The 14,895-nt window shown below is 36.9% G+C and overlaps 1 protein-coding gene across 5 annotated transcripts in view; it reads right to left on the bottom strand.

Moving 5' to 3' along the window:
* The window catches only part of FAM151B (family with sequence similarity 151 member B), a 47,518-nt gene extending 38,383 nt beyond the window's left edge, over positions 1-9,135 (bottom strand). For 2 of the 5 annotated variants that reach the window (XM_036067577.2, XM_078067123.1), the window contains exons 1-2: positions 8,860-9,023; positions 337-462 (exon numbers count right to left, since the gene is read on the bottom strand). In XM_036067577.2, coding sequence (XP_035923470.1) covers positions 337-462; positions 8,860-8,884 — 151 coding nt within the window. In that variant the 5' untranslated portion in view covers positions 8,885-9,023. The other 3 variants (XM_078067125.1, XM_078067124.1, XM_078067121.1) reach the window with 3 other exon arrangements.
* Between the last annotated feature and the right edge of the window lie 5,760 nt (positions 9,136-14,895).

Here is a 14,895-nt window from a genome sequence, read left to right on the forward strand (position 1 = left end):
AACAAAATGAGATCTTTTATAAAAATGTTTATGTCAGCCTAGAATTTACACTTCGATCATCTAAGTCTTTGATACCTACAAATACGCCCAGATATCAAAAAAAGAGCTGAATTAATCTATTTTTTTTTTAAGATTTTATTTACTTATTCATGAGAGAGAGAGAGAGGCAGAGGGAGAAGCAGGTTCCCAAGGAGCAGGGAGCCCGACGTGGGACTCGATCCCAGGACTGTGGGATCATGACCTGAGCCTAAGGCAGACGCTTAATGACTGAGCCACCCAGGCGCCCCTGAATTAATCTATTATCCAGTGTAAATACAAGAAACTGTATTGACTTACTTTTCAGTGCCTCATTCAGTTGTGCCTTGTGGTTAGCTGCATGATACCAGACGATCTCAGCGCCATCTTCTGTTGTGATCAGGTTATTTCTCAGAAAATATTCTAGTATATTTTCACTCCAAGATCCTAAAACAACATGTATATCAAAACGAATGGATTGTTTTTTATGATGCAAACATTTTTAAATAAGAATGGGCAGAACATACTTTGGGGCAGAACATAAAGTAATTAAACTGGGAATAATATAAGGTCTTAAAAATTGAGAACAAGTATTATGATGTGCAGGTATATATTATATATACAAGCATGCTATATATAAGTAATAATTAGTAAGCATATAGGATAGTCTATCTGAAACTCAGAAGCATGAGGAAGTATGGAGGAAGAAAAAGAAATGGGAAGAAGCAGATATTTTAAAGCAAGAATTTTCCATGATATTGTCTCTAATCCTGGACTATAAATAAGTAAAATGTATGTGAAGTATATTAAAAGCTATATTAAAACTTCTTAAATTTTGTGCAACTTAATTGTTTTATCCACCTGAGACCCCATTCTATATTTATGTTAATTTAGAATCTTGTAAGTGTATTCACCTTCAGATTATGAATCTCAACATTTATATGAGTGACCAAACTCCTGAATTAGTAATTATAGACTTATCTAGCATGTACAAATACAGATAATGCCCATATCTATCAACTACTTTTTGGCTCACCAGATTTTCTCTTAATTAAGCCTTAAAATATGCGAGTTAATCAAGACTAAAATACTTGAATCCAAGTCTACTCCACACTATGTCATATCCCAATATAACAACGAGAAAACTAGTTATCTACCTAATTCTTGTTTATTCATTTAAACATTTTAGTGCCTACCAATTGGCTGTAAATTCCTTATGCATGAGATTATGTCTTCTATTAATTATTTATTAACTCTGCCTAATAACTGTTAAAAACCTACAAATGGCCAGCAGAAACTGCCAATAAGACATTGCGAAAAAATAAATTTTGATTAGAGAATGGAGGGACACATAAAGAGAACTTCTAACTAATATGCATGGAACTTAGCAACCACTCTGTATATTGGGCTACAGAATAAAGGTGAGAGTTAGCTGCAGCATCCACTATAGCCCAAAACATATGGCTCTATTTAGCATATGCAACAGTCACAGACTATTCAGACTTAGATGAAAATACATAGCAATTTTTAAAATATTTGAGTTAGGCATTTTTAGAAGGCAAATTATAGGCTAAAACAGAAATGTCCTACAATGGGAAAATAATTAAAACATAGTACATCTTCATGATAAAATATGTGACTGATACGGCTGTTAAAAAATGTTTTTGAGATATACCAAAAGTCTCACAGAAATGGTAATCATGCATATTATTACAAAAAAACCAGAAGTTAATTGTGCATATTGGATATATCTGTGGCACCTTACCACTAGACACACTGCATTCACAATTTTTATAAGGGCAACTTACAAATTAACAATTAAATACCATAATTCCAGCAATTAAAAACATTTGAAGTAAAAAGTTCTCCTTGCCCTATTAATGGGTGAAACTGACCTTACACTTACCCACAACAGTGTATGTATTTGGAATTTAAGAAGGCTCCAATTACCTATGATCTAGTGTATTATTACCATTTTAACTAGGCTATAACTGAAAATAGGACAAAGAGAAAGTCAAAATTAGTTGTAATTTTTTAATTAGGACTTTTTGGGAAGTAGTTTTAGGTTTATAGAAGATGTGCCCTCCCCTAATTTTTTTACATCTTTTTGAGTGATGGAAATGTTTTAAAATTGATTGTGGTGATGGTTACACAACTCTGATAAACTAAAAACCACCATATTATATATGCTTTTTTTTTTTTTAAAGATTTTATTTATTTATTTGAGAGAGAGAGAGACAGCAAGAGAGGGAACACACGTAGGGGGAGTGAGAGAGGGAGAAGCAGGCTTCCCGCCGAGCAGGGAGCCCGATCTGTGCCCTATCCCAGGACCCCGAGATCATGACCTGAGCTGAAGTCAGATGCTTAACAACCGAGCCACCCAGGCGTCCCTTCTATATGCTTTAAATAAGTGAATTGTATGGTATGGAAATTATATCTCAGTGAAGATTTTAATTTAATTTTATTATGTTATGTTAATCACCATACATCATTAGTTTTTGACGTAGCGTTCCACGATTCCTTGTTTGTGTATAACACCCAGTGCTCCATTCAGTACGTGCCCCCCTTAATACCCATCACCAGGCCAAACCATCCCCCCACCCCTCTCCCCTCTAGAACCCTCAGTTTGTTTCTCAGAGTCCATAGTCTCTCATGGTTCGTCTCCCCCTCCGATTTCCCCCCTTCATTTTTCCCTTCCTACTATCTTCTCTCTCTCTCTTTTTTTTTAACATATAATGTATTATTTGTTTCAGAGGTACAGGTCTGTGATTCATCAGTCTTACACAATTCACAGGGCTCACCACAGCACATACCCTCCCCAATGTCTATCACCCAGCCACCCTATCCTTCCCACCCCCCACCACTCCAGCAACCCTCAGTTTGTTTCCTGAGATTAAGAATTCCTCATATCAGTGAGATCATATGATACATGTCTTTCTCTGATTGACTTATTTCGCTTAGCATAATACCCTCTAGTTCCATCCACGTCATTGCAAATGGCAAGATTTCAGGTTTTTTTGATGGTTGCATAATATTCCATTATATATATATACCACATCTTCTTTATCCATTCATCTGTCGATGGACATCTTGGCTCTTTCCATAGTTTGGCTATTGTGGACATTGCTGCTATAAACATCAGGGTGCACGTACCCCTTTGGATCACTACATTTGTATCTTTGGGGTAAATACCCAGTAGTGCAATTGCTGGCTCGTAGGGTAGCTCTATTTTCAACTTTTTGAGGAACCTCCATACTGTTTTCCAGAGTGGCTGTACCAGCTTGCATTCCCACCAACAGTGTAGGAGGGTTCCCCCTTCTCCGCATCCTCGCCAACACCTGTCATTTCCTGAGTTGTTAATTTTAGCCATTCTGACTGGTGTGAGGTGGTATGTCATGGAGGTTTTAATTTGGATTTCCCTGATGCCGAGCGATGTTGAGCACTTTTTCATGTGTCTGTTGGCCATTTGGATGTCTTCTTTGGAAAAGTGTCTGTTCATGTCTTCTGCCCATTTCTTGATTGGGTTATTTGTTCTTTGGGTGTTGAGTTTGATAAGTTCTTTATAGATTTTGGATACTAGCCCTTTATCCGATATGTCATTTGCAAATATCTTCTCCCATTCTGTCGGTTTTCTTTTGGTTTTGTTGACTGTTTCCTTTGCTGTGCAAAAGCTTTTTATCTTGATGAAGTCCCAATAGTTCATTTTTGTTCTTGCTTCCCTTGCCTTTGGCGATGTTTCTAGGAAGAAGTTGCTGCGGCTGAGGTCGAAGAGGTTGCTGCCTGTGTTCTCCTCTAGGATTTTGATGGACTCCTGTCTCACATCTAGGTCCTTCATCCATTTTGAGTCTATTTTTGTGTGTGGTGTAAGGAAATGGTCCAGTTTCATTCTTCTGCATGTGGCTGTCCAATTTTCCCAACACCATTTGTTGAAGAGACTGTCTTTTTTCCATTGGACATTCTTTCCTGCTTTGTTGAAGATTAGTTGACCATAGAGTTGAGGGTCCATTTCTGGGCTCTCTGTTCTGTTCCATTGATCTATGTGTCTGTTTTTATGCCAGTACCATACTGTCTCGATGATTACAGCTTTGTAATAGAGCTTGAAGTCTGGAATTGTGATGCCACCAGGTTTGCTTTTCTTTTTCAACATTCCTCTGGCTATTCGGGGTCTTTTCTGGTTCCATACAAATTTTAGGATTTTTTGTTCCATCCCCTTGAAAAAAGTTGATGGTATTTTGATAGGGATTGCATTAAATGTGTATATAAAGATTTTTTAAAAAGAAAAAGTTAAAAAAACACATTTACCCTTTGACCCAGAAATTCTACTTTCATAAACTTATCCCATAGACAGATATGCTTATATGTGGGAAATGACACATTTGATGCAAAGATATTTGCTGTCACATTGTTTGTAATAGCAAGAGTGAAAATAACCTAAATATCCATCAACAGTGGATTCATTAAATAATGGTATATCCATGCAAAGGAACATTATGCAGCCATTAAAAAGAATGAGGCAAATCCGTATATATTGACACAATCTTAAAGATATGTTAAGTGGGAAAAAAGCACAATGGAGAACAATTTGTATGGGTACTGTGGCAGGAAGAATAATGACCCCCACCCAAAGATGTCCACATCCTAATTCCTGTAAACTGTGAATATGTTATATTACATAGCAAGGGTAATTAAGGTGACAAACAGAATTAAGGTTGCTACTCAGCTGACTTTGAGGTGGGGAGATGAGCTGGGATTATCCAGGTGGGTCCACTGAATCACAAGATCCTTATAAGTGAAAGAGAGAGGCAGGAGAGTCTGTGTCAGAGTGATACAATGTGAAAAAGACTGAACCAGCCATTGCTGCCTCTGAAATGGAGGAAGAGACCATGAGCCAAGGAACTCAAGCAGTCTCCAGAGGATGGTAAAGGCAAAAACACTGATCTCTCCTAGAGCTTCCAGAAGGAACGCAGTCATGCTGCCACTTTGATTTTAGGTGAGACCATTTCAGACTTCTGACCTACAGAACTATAAGATAATAAGTTTGTGCTGTTCTAGCAACTAAAAACTAATGCTCTAAAAAAGTAGTTTGTATATTAAAAAAAGTTGGAGAAAACCAAAAAAGAGATACATAGTATATAGTGGCGTGTATACTATGTTCTTTTTTTTTTTTTTTAAAGATTTTATTTATTTATTTGACAGAGAGAGACACAGCGAGAGAGGGAACACAAGCAGGGGGAGTGAGAGAGGGAGAAGCAGGCCTCCCGTCGAGCAGGGAGCCCGATGCAGGGCTCGATCCCAGGACCCCAGGATCATGACCTGAGCTGAAGGCAGACGCTTAACCATCTGAGCCACCCAGGTGCCCCGTGTATACTATGTTCTTAAAAGTCAGGATTGTTAGTGTCAATCAAGAGAAGAGGCAGAGCTGAAATAAAAGCATTTAGTTGGGGTGTGAAAATTGCAATTTGGGGAGTTTTTTAAAAAACTCAAAGCCAGGGGTTTTTAAAGACAAAAAAAAAGCTTCTATATATTGTTTACAAAAAATTTTAATTGGTCTTGATGGCAGAAAATTAATCTTAGCTAAACATAATTGGTTGCTAAGGCTATCACTAAGAAAAAGTCCGTTACTGCAGTAAGTTGCAGGTATTCATGCAGACTCCTTGGAATATTTGCAGTTTAGCCCAGTTCAAAAGTTCAGGGTTCTACCTGATGAGAATGTGCATAAGGCCCTCCTCCTTAATGGCCTTCTGGCTCCATTTTAAAACCCCTTGACATAAGTTATTCCATTTTATTTTACCAGTCACATTAGAAAATATATCAAAAAGTTACTATTGGCATTGTGTGGACTTTTTTTCCTACTTCAATGTATTTTACAAATGTTCTACAATGAGCATGTATTATGTTCACAATCAGGAAAAAACTTAGGCTGAAAAAAGAATATGTCACCAAAGCTGTCTAATGTGACTACTTAGGTTTATGTAAAAGATACTGTAACCCTCTGGGGGCCCCTGGGTGGCTCAGTCAGTTAGGGCCCCTGGGTAGCTCAGTAAAACATCTGCCTCTTGATTTCAGCTCAGGTCATGATCTCAGGGTCCTGGGATCGAGCCCCGCATCCAGCTCCTTGCTCAGCAGGGAATCTGCTTAAGATTCTCTCCCTCTCCCTCTCCAGCCCCCTTGATATCTCTCAAATAAATAAATCTTTAAAAAAAAAAGATAATGTAACCTTCTGGAGTAGAATGCCTGGTTTAAAACACCTCTAACTCTGGGGTGAAGGGACAGGGACACACTAATTACCAGCTTCTGAAAATTGTATAACAAAAAGCTGGAATAATTCTTGACCACATCCCTTTGTCTTCATTTCTCACTCTCACCCAATTCCAAGAGAAATCGGACTGACCAAAACTACTCCCCATTTGATCGAATGAAATTACAGATCAGGTAAATGTCACTTTCAACCAGGACCTCAAGATGCAACAGTCTACCCCCCTCACCCACTCCTTTCCAACATCATACTAGAAGTACTAGTTATGCACCAAGACAATAAAAGTAAATAAAAAGTATACAGATTGGGGAAGAAGATATAAAACAGTCTTTGTTCACAGATGACATGATTATATATGCAAAGAATCTGAAAGAATCTACACAAAAACTCCCAGAATTAATAAGTGATTGTTGCAAGATTGAAGGATACAAGGTTAATATATAAAAGTCAATTGTTTTTCTACTTACCAGCAAAAAACAAGTGGAATTTGAAATGAAAAACACTATACCATTTACATTAGCACCCAAAAAGCCAAAAATACTTAGGTATAAACCTAACAAAATATGTCTAAGACCTATAAAAAGAAAACCACAAAACTCTGATAAATGAAATCAAAGAACTAAATGGAGATATTCCATGTTCATGGATAGAAAGACTCAATATTGTCAAGATGTCAGTTCTTCCAACTTGATGTATAGATTCAAGCAATCACAATCAAAATCCCACTAAGTTATTTTATAGATATTGACAAACTGATTCAAAAGTTTATATGGAGGGCCTAAAAACCAGAATAGCCAACACAATCCTGAGGGAGAATAACAAAGAAGTGACACTACCCAACATCAAGACTTACTATAAAGCTACGGTAATTAAGTCAGGGCAGTATTGGTGAAAAAACAGACACATAGATCAATGGAATAGAACAGACAGCCCTGAAGTAAACACCCTGTAAATATAGAGTCAACTTATCTTTGACAAAGGAACAAAGGCAATACAATGGAGTAAAGATAATCTTTGTAACAATGATGCTGGAACAACTGGACATCCACATGGAAAACAATGAATCTAGAAACAGACCTTACATCCTTCACAAAAATTAAATGCAAAACTATAAAACTCCTATAAGATAATATAGGAGAAAACCTAGATGACCTTGGGTATGGTCATGACTTTTTAGATACAACACCAAAGGCACCATCCATAAAAGACATAATAGGTAAGCTAGACCTCATTAAAATGAAAAAACTTTTGCTCTACAAAAGTCACTATCAAGAAAATGAGAAGACAAGCCAAAGACTGGCAGAAAATATTTGCAAAAGGCACATCTGATATTGGACTGTTATCCAAAATATTAATACTTAAAACTCAAACAATAAGAAAATAAACTTTACTTTAAAAATGGGCCAATGACTTTATCACCAAATATAAAGAAATGTCAAGCATTTGAAAAAGTGCTCCACGTAATATGTCATCAGAGAAACACAAAAGAATAATGAGGTACAACAACCCACCTATTAGAATGGCCAAAATCTGGAACACTGACAACACCGAATGCTGGTGAGAGTGGAGCAACAGGAACTTTCATTCACTGTTGGTGGGAATGCAAAACGGTACAGCCACTTTAAAAGTTAGGCAGTTTCTTACAAAACTAAACATACTCTTACCATACAATCCAACAATTGTGCTCCTTGATATTTACCCGAAGGAGTTGAAAACTTAAGTCCATACAAAAACCTGCACATAGATGTTTACATCGGCTTTATTCATAACTGCCAAAAATTAGAAGCAACCAAGATGTCTTTCAATGGGTGAATAGATAAATAGATAAATAAACGTTGCTACATCCAGACAACTGACCAGGAGTATTACTCAGTGCTAAAAAGAAATGAGCTCTCAAGTCATGGAAGAACCTTAAATGCATACTATTAAGTGAAAGAAGTCAATTTGAAAAGGCTACATACTGTATGATTCCAACTACATGACATTCTGGAAAAGACAAAACAATGATCAGTGGTTGTAGGAGGTGGGTGTGAATAAGTGGAGCACAGAGGATTTGGGGATCAGTGGAACTATTTTGTATGATACCATAATGAGGGATACAAGGCATTATACACTTGTCTAAACCAAAAGAACGTACACCACCAACAGTGAACCCAAAAGTAAAATATGGATACTTTGATTATGATGTGTCAACGTAGATGCCCAAGAATAGGAACTGTTGATAATGGGGAGGCTCTACATATGTTCAGGTAAGTGCTATATGGAGAATCTGTCTTCCAGGGCAATTACCCTATGAACCCAAAACTACCCTAAAAAAGAATTCCTTGTTAAAAAGGGCCCAATATTCTTGCTATTCTTGGCCGCCTCACTGGCTTTTCTCTTAACACCCACGCGAGGAACCAACATTCTAGGCCAGTCCATTGTGCGCGCTCTGAGAATGCAGACCCCCATCAGCAACTGGGAGTGGTGCTGCCAGGGGAGTCTCTCAAAGCGCTCCAACTATAGGCCGCAGGCCAGAGAAAGTGCAGGGCTGCGAGCCAATCGTGTGCAGCCCTTCAGGGACCCACAGACGCGGGATCCGCGCTTACCAGGGCCCCCAGCGGTCGCTGTCATGGCGACGGCCAACCGCGGAGGCGCGGAGCCGTGGGCCACCGCGGCGGACCTTCACAGGTGGCGTGGAAACCCTGGAAACCCTGGAAACCCGACTCAACAAACGACACACTGTACACAAAGAAGCCGCCTCCCACGACCCACCGACCTCCGAGCTGAGGTTTCCAAGCGGAGGCGGAAAGAGAAGCGGTGCGCACGCGCAGAGGCTGAGGCTCGAGTTTCCCCAGCGCGCAGTCTCCTGGCTGGTGTTCGCTGTCCAAGTGTCGCGCGAATTGCTCTTTTGAAAGATAGAAAACGGGTAGTTCCGAAGAACTCTACGTCAGGGAAGGCGGAGGATGAAGCCCCGAGTTTGAAAGAAGTCACTGGTGTGGGGTACGATTTTCCAAAGTTGGATATATTTTCTCTTTTTGATTTTAGTAACATCGTAAAATGACATAGAATCATTTCTCCATAAATATGAGTGTTTCTTCACAAGGTTACAAAAGTGATAACTTGAAAGTTTTCTGCCTCCCTCTTCCTCTCTACCAGGGTTCATTCAGGAAACACTTGTAGCACTGGATTCTCTCACCCATTGCCTTTTTTGCCCACAACTCCTTACTTTCCGCAGCCAAGCTGAAGCTAGAGGAAAGACCTCAGGGGAAATCAGAGCACTGACATTTTCTGGTCCTGTGACTCTAATGCAGCTCAGTCAGTGGTAAAGTTAGGATGACACATCACCTGACACATAACGCAAATGGCAGCCCTTCAGATTTTAATATATTTTAGTCTTTCCACACTTGGGTTGTAATTATTTCCATTTGTCTTCAGTCAGGCTTCCAGTATTCTCTGAATGTTCTCTAGCTGAATCAAAAAGATTTCTAGAGTTTCAGAAAACACTAAATTCTAATGGTTTCAGCGGTGTTTTTTTTTTTAAGAAAAAATCTTTGAGATATACAGTTGGTTGACTCCTATTTGATTTGTAGTTCCCTAATGATAAAAAAATGTTATACATTTAAAGTGTCCAAGTCACTGTATTCATGGAATTTTGCAACCACACCACAACCAACTTAAGAACATTTTCATCACCCCAGAGAAGTTACTTTCCATTTTTCTCCCAACCCTATGCAACCACAAATCTGCTTTTTGTCTCTATGGATTTGCCTATGCTGGACACTTCACGTAAATGAAATCATACAATGTTAGTCTTTTGTGACTGGCTTCTTTCATTTAGCATATGTTGGCAAGGTCCCTCAGTATTGTAGCATGCATCAGTACTTCATTCTTTATGGCCAACTAAAATTCCATTGTTTGTATATACCACACTTTCTTTGTCCATTCATCAATTAATGGACATTTGCATTGTTTCTGCTTTCTGGCTACTAATAACTAATACTGCTTATAAGCATTCATGTATAGATTCTGTGTGGAAGTATGTGGAAGGTATTTCTCTTGAAGTAGAACTGCTGGTTCATTTGGTAACTTTATGTTTAACTTTTTGAGGAACTGCCAGTTTTTATTTATTTTATTTTACTTTATTTTATTTATTTATTTGATAGAGACAGCACGAGTGGGAGGGACAGAGAGGGAGAGAGAGAATCTCAAGCTGACTCCATACTGAGTGTGGGGCCCGACACAGGGCTCGATTTCATGACCCTGAGATCATGACCTGAGCCGAAACCAAAAGTCGGATGCTTTAACTGACTGCGCCAACCAGGCACCCCTGCCAAACAGTTTTTAAAGGCAGCTATTCCCATTTTACATTCTCTCCCGCAAGGCATAAGAGTTCCAATTTCTCTATATCCTCAAGAATAATTGTTATTTTCTGTTGATTTTATAAAAATTGTAGCCATCCAAGTGCATAATGAAGTAGTATCTCATTCTAGTCTTGATTTGCATTTCCCTAGTGATTAATAATGTTGAGCATATTTTCAAGTGCTTATTGACTATATATTTTCTTTGGAGAAATGTTTATTCAAATCATTTGCTCATTTAAAAAAAATATTTATTTATTTATTTGAGAGAGAGAGAGAGAGAGGGAGCATGCAAGCTGGGGGAGGAGCAGAGGGAGAGAGAGAGAGTGAGAATCCCAAGCATATTCCATGCTGAGAGCAGTGGTAAAATTAGGATGTAGGGTTCAATCTCATGACCCTGAGATCATGACCTGAGCTGAAACCAAGAGTCGGACACTTAACTGACTGAGCACCCACCCGCCCCTTTTTGCTCATTTTTAGTTGGGTCATTTGTATATACCACAATTCAATTTGTATATACCACAATTCAATTCAATTCAATGTAATTCAGAGTTTTTGAGAATTGAGAATTTAAATATTATATACCTTCGTTCCCTTTAGCTGCTTAAAAAATTTTTTTTGTTGAATTGTAAAAATTCTTTATGAAGTCTGACTCCCAGTCCCTTAACATAGATGATTTGCAAATATTTTCTCCCATTTTGTAGGTTGTCTTTTCACTTCCTCGATGATATCAGCTGCACTTCAAAAGTTTTTATGGCCTATTGGTTATGGTATTAGGTCAGTTTTCATAGATTTTATAGTTACGAATTGATTCAATTAAAATTACTCTTCACTGTTCATTTGTTAGAGCTGTGCACTGAAGTATGTGGCATGAAATGATGATGGCTGAGATTTGGTTGAAGGTACTCCAGCAAAGAAATAAAGGGTAGATGAAGCAAAAGTAGAAAATCTTGAAAACTGTTGAATCTGAGGTTTGTTGTAGGATGGGTACATGGAGCTATATCATACTATTTTCTCTACTTTTGAGTAGGAGAAAATATATTTTTATACCAAATACGTATCTAATTACTTTTTTTTTTGGCACAAAGGAAAGGTTTCATATATTAAGGGTATATGGTACCTTGAGGAAAGAATAGCAGATATACAGAGCCTTATGAGATTAGAATGTGAAAATTGGGCATTGACCTGAAAGTTTGGAGATACTTTTGATGATATATATAAATAGGAATAAAGAGTGTATTGTTAGTTCTGAGTAACCCAATCTGGGTAGAAGTGGTGACTATACATATTAGAGGAGTGGAATAAGGTGAAGCCATTTGTGGAAGCATGACCTTTGATTCAGTTTACATAACTCACTCTTGTAGTAAGAGCGTAGCTGGCCTTAGAATTTAGTTATTTTCCAGTCAGCACTTATGTGTGTCTTGTTTGTTTATTTGTGTGTATACATATATGTAAAAAAATTTTTTACATGTATGGTTGACCCTGAACAATGTGGAGACATGGAGGGTTAGGGGCACTGACCTCCTGCACAGTTGAAAATCTGTGTATAACTTTTGACTCCCCTAAACCTTAGCTACTGATAGCCTGCTGTTGACCCGAAGCCTCACCAATAATATAAGCAGTCGATTAATACACATTTTGTATGTCATATGTATTGTATACTGTACTCTTACAATAAAGTAACCTAGAGAGAAGAAAATTAAGAAAATCATTAAAAAATCATAAGAGAAAATAACATTTACAGTACTTCCTGAATCAAAAAAATCTGTGTAAAAGTAGACCTGCATAGTTCAAGCCGATGTTGTTCAAGGGTCAACTGTGTATGTATTTATATATATATAATATTTATAAATATTAATTTGTTTACTATATTAAATATATTTTTTACAGTTTTCTGGTCTCTATTTTGTTATTTACAAGTTTTATGCCAGCCCAATTGCTTATTCTTTTAAGTTTAAAGCAGTCTATTTTCACTCTCTGGTTCCCTCTAATTACTTTTTAGATAAGCCTGCATTGATAGCCTCCACTTACTTGATATCCATTTCTCAGGCTTATTCTGCAGTTCAGGAGACTTTTTTAAACCAAAAGATGCTTAATGTCATCTGCCAAATTTGGAGTCTTTGCAATATGTGCTCTCTTCTACATAACTTAATGCTAAAATCTGAGGATCCCACTAATTATAAATTCTCTAAAATGTGATCAAAAACAAAACTAATGTAATCCAATGTAATTCAGGGTTTTTGAGAATTGAGAATTTAAATATTATATACCTTGGTTCCCTTTAGCTGCTTAAAAAAATTTTTTTTTAATTTAACAGATTTGTCAGGCATTTTTGCCACTTCACCCAGTTAGCTGTGTTTACTTACAGTGTTAAACAATTCATGAAAACACATATATTTCATGGGGTTTAAAATAAACCTTAGACATCATGTAGAATGTAAGCATTGGTTATAGTGAGAAGGGCAATGGTCAGAAGGAGACTTGGATTCTAATTTCAGCTATATGCCTCTAGCTATATAAGTAGTCTCTGTGCCCTTTAACTAGGAATTCATTTTGTTAGTAAAAGTAGGGACATTTCATTAGATGACCTTAATGCTTTTTTTTCTGGTTCTGAAATTACAAGCAGATCCATCAAAAATGTGCATAAATTTAATACAGCTTACTTCAGTTTGGAGAGTCCTAATTGCTAGAAAGTTTCTCCTTAAATTTCAGTAGTTAGTTCCTAGATGTGTGACTTTAGGCAAGTTATTCTCTTATTACTTCGTCTATGAAATGCAATAATAAACCACAAGGTAAATTTTCTTTTACTAAAGTCTGCTCTGTCTGATAATTACCAAAGCCACTCCAGGCTTTTTAAAAAAAATTTTTAGTGCTTGCATGGTATATTTTTTCCCCATCTTTTTACTTTTTAGCCTATATATTCCATTATGTTTCAGATAGTTTCTTGTAGATAGTATACAATCAAGTTTTTTTTTTTAGCTGATCTCTGTGTTTTAATTACCATATTAGACCATTTAAGTTTAATACAATTTTTTATATTGTTGGATTTAGGTCTACCATTTATCATTAATTGTCTGCTTTTCACTCCTGTTTTCCTTTCTGGTCTCCTTTTGATTTTTTTTTTATTATTATTATTTTACAGAATTTCATTTTAATTTATATATTGGCTTTTAAAAATATCTCTCCATGCATATATTTTTTAATTACTCTAGAGATTTTTTTTTAAAGATTTTATTTATTTGAGAGAGAGAATGAGAGAGAGCACGAGTGGGGGGTGGGCAGGGAGAGGGAGAAGCAGGCTCCCTGCTGTGGGGCTCAATCCCAGGACCCCAGGATCACGACCCGAGGGGAAGGCAGACGCTTAACTGACTGAGCCACCCAGGCGTCCCTCTAGAGATTATTGCATACCAAACTTTTTGCAGTCTACTTAGAATTTTTCACCATTTCAAGTGAAATACAGAAACCTTACTACCATATAGGTCCCTTTACTCTCCTCCCATTAGGATGTTGTTCTCATATGTATTAGATCTATATATGTTGAACATCCATCAGACAGTGTTATAAATTTTTTATTTCAGTAGTTATACATATCTTAACAAACTTAAAAGGTGAAAAAATAGTCTATTTATTCAAATATTACCATTTCTGTTGCTCTTTCTTCTTTCTTGGCATTCCAGTGTTCCCTTTGATATCATTTTACTTCTCTATGAACTTTCTTTAGCATTTCTTTTACGGCAGTTCTACTGGCAGTGAATTATCTTAGTTTTCCTTTTTCTGAAAATGTCTTTACTTCACTTTAATTCCTAAAGGATGTATTTGCTGGTTAAAGGATTCTGGGTTGATAATTATAAGTATTTTTTTTAAAGCACTTTAGAAGTGATGTTCCACTGTCCCTGGTTTCTGGTGAGAAATACAACATAATTCAAATCTTTGTTCTCCAAAAAGTAAACGGTGTCATTTTCCTCTGTTTTCAAGATCTTTTCTTTATGTTTGGTTTCATGTGTGGTTACAATATGCCTGGATATGGTTTTTAACTTTTTAGCAATTTGCTGTGCCAGTATAACTGCTGTAAATATATTTTATGTAAACATATATAAATTTATGTCTTTTACCAAATTTTGCAAGTTTTCAGTTATTTCTTCAAATGTTTTTTCTTCCAATCTTTCTCTTCTTTTACAACTCCTATAACATGAATATTAGACCTTTTGATATTTTCCCGTAAGTCCTCAAAGCTTTTCTTTTTTTTTTTTCTACTTTTTTCTCTATGTTATTCAGGCTGGATAA

Source organism: Halichoerus grypus, chromosome 2 (genome assembly GCF_964656455.1).
Source record: "Halichoerus grypus chromosome 2, mHalGry1.hap1.1, whole genome shotgun sequence".
Taxonomy (NCBI): domain Eukaryota; kingdom Metazoa; phylum Chordata; class Mammalia; order Carnivora; family Phocidae; genus Halichoerus; species Halichoerus grypus.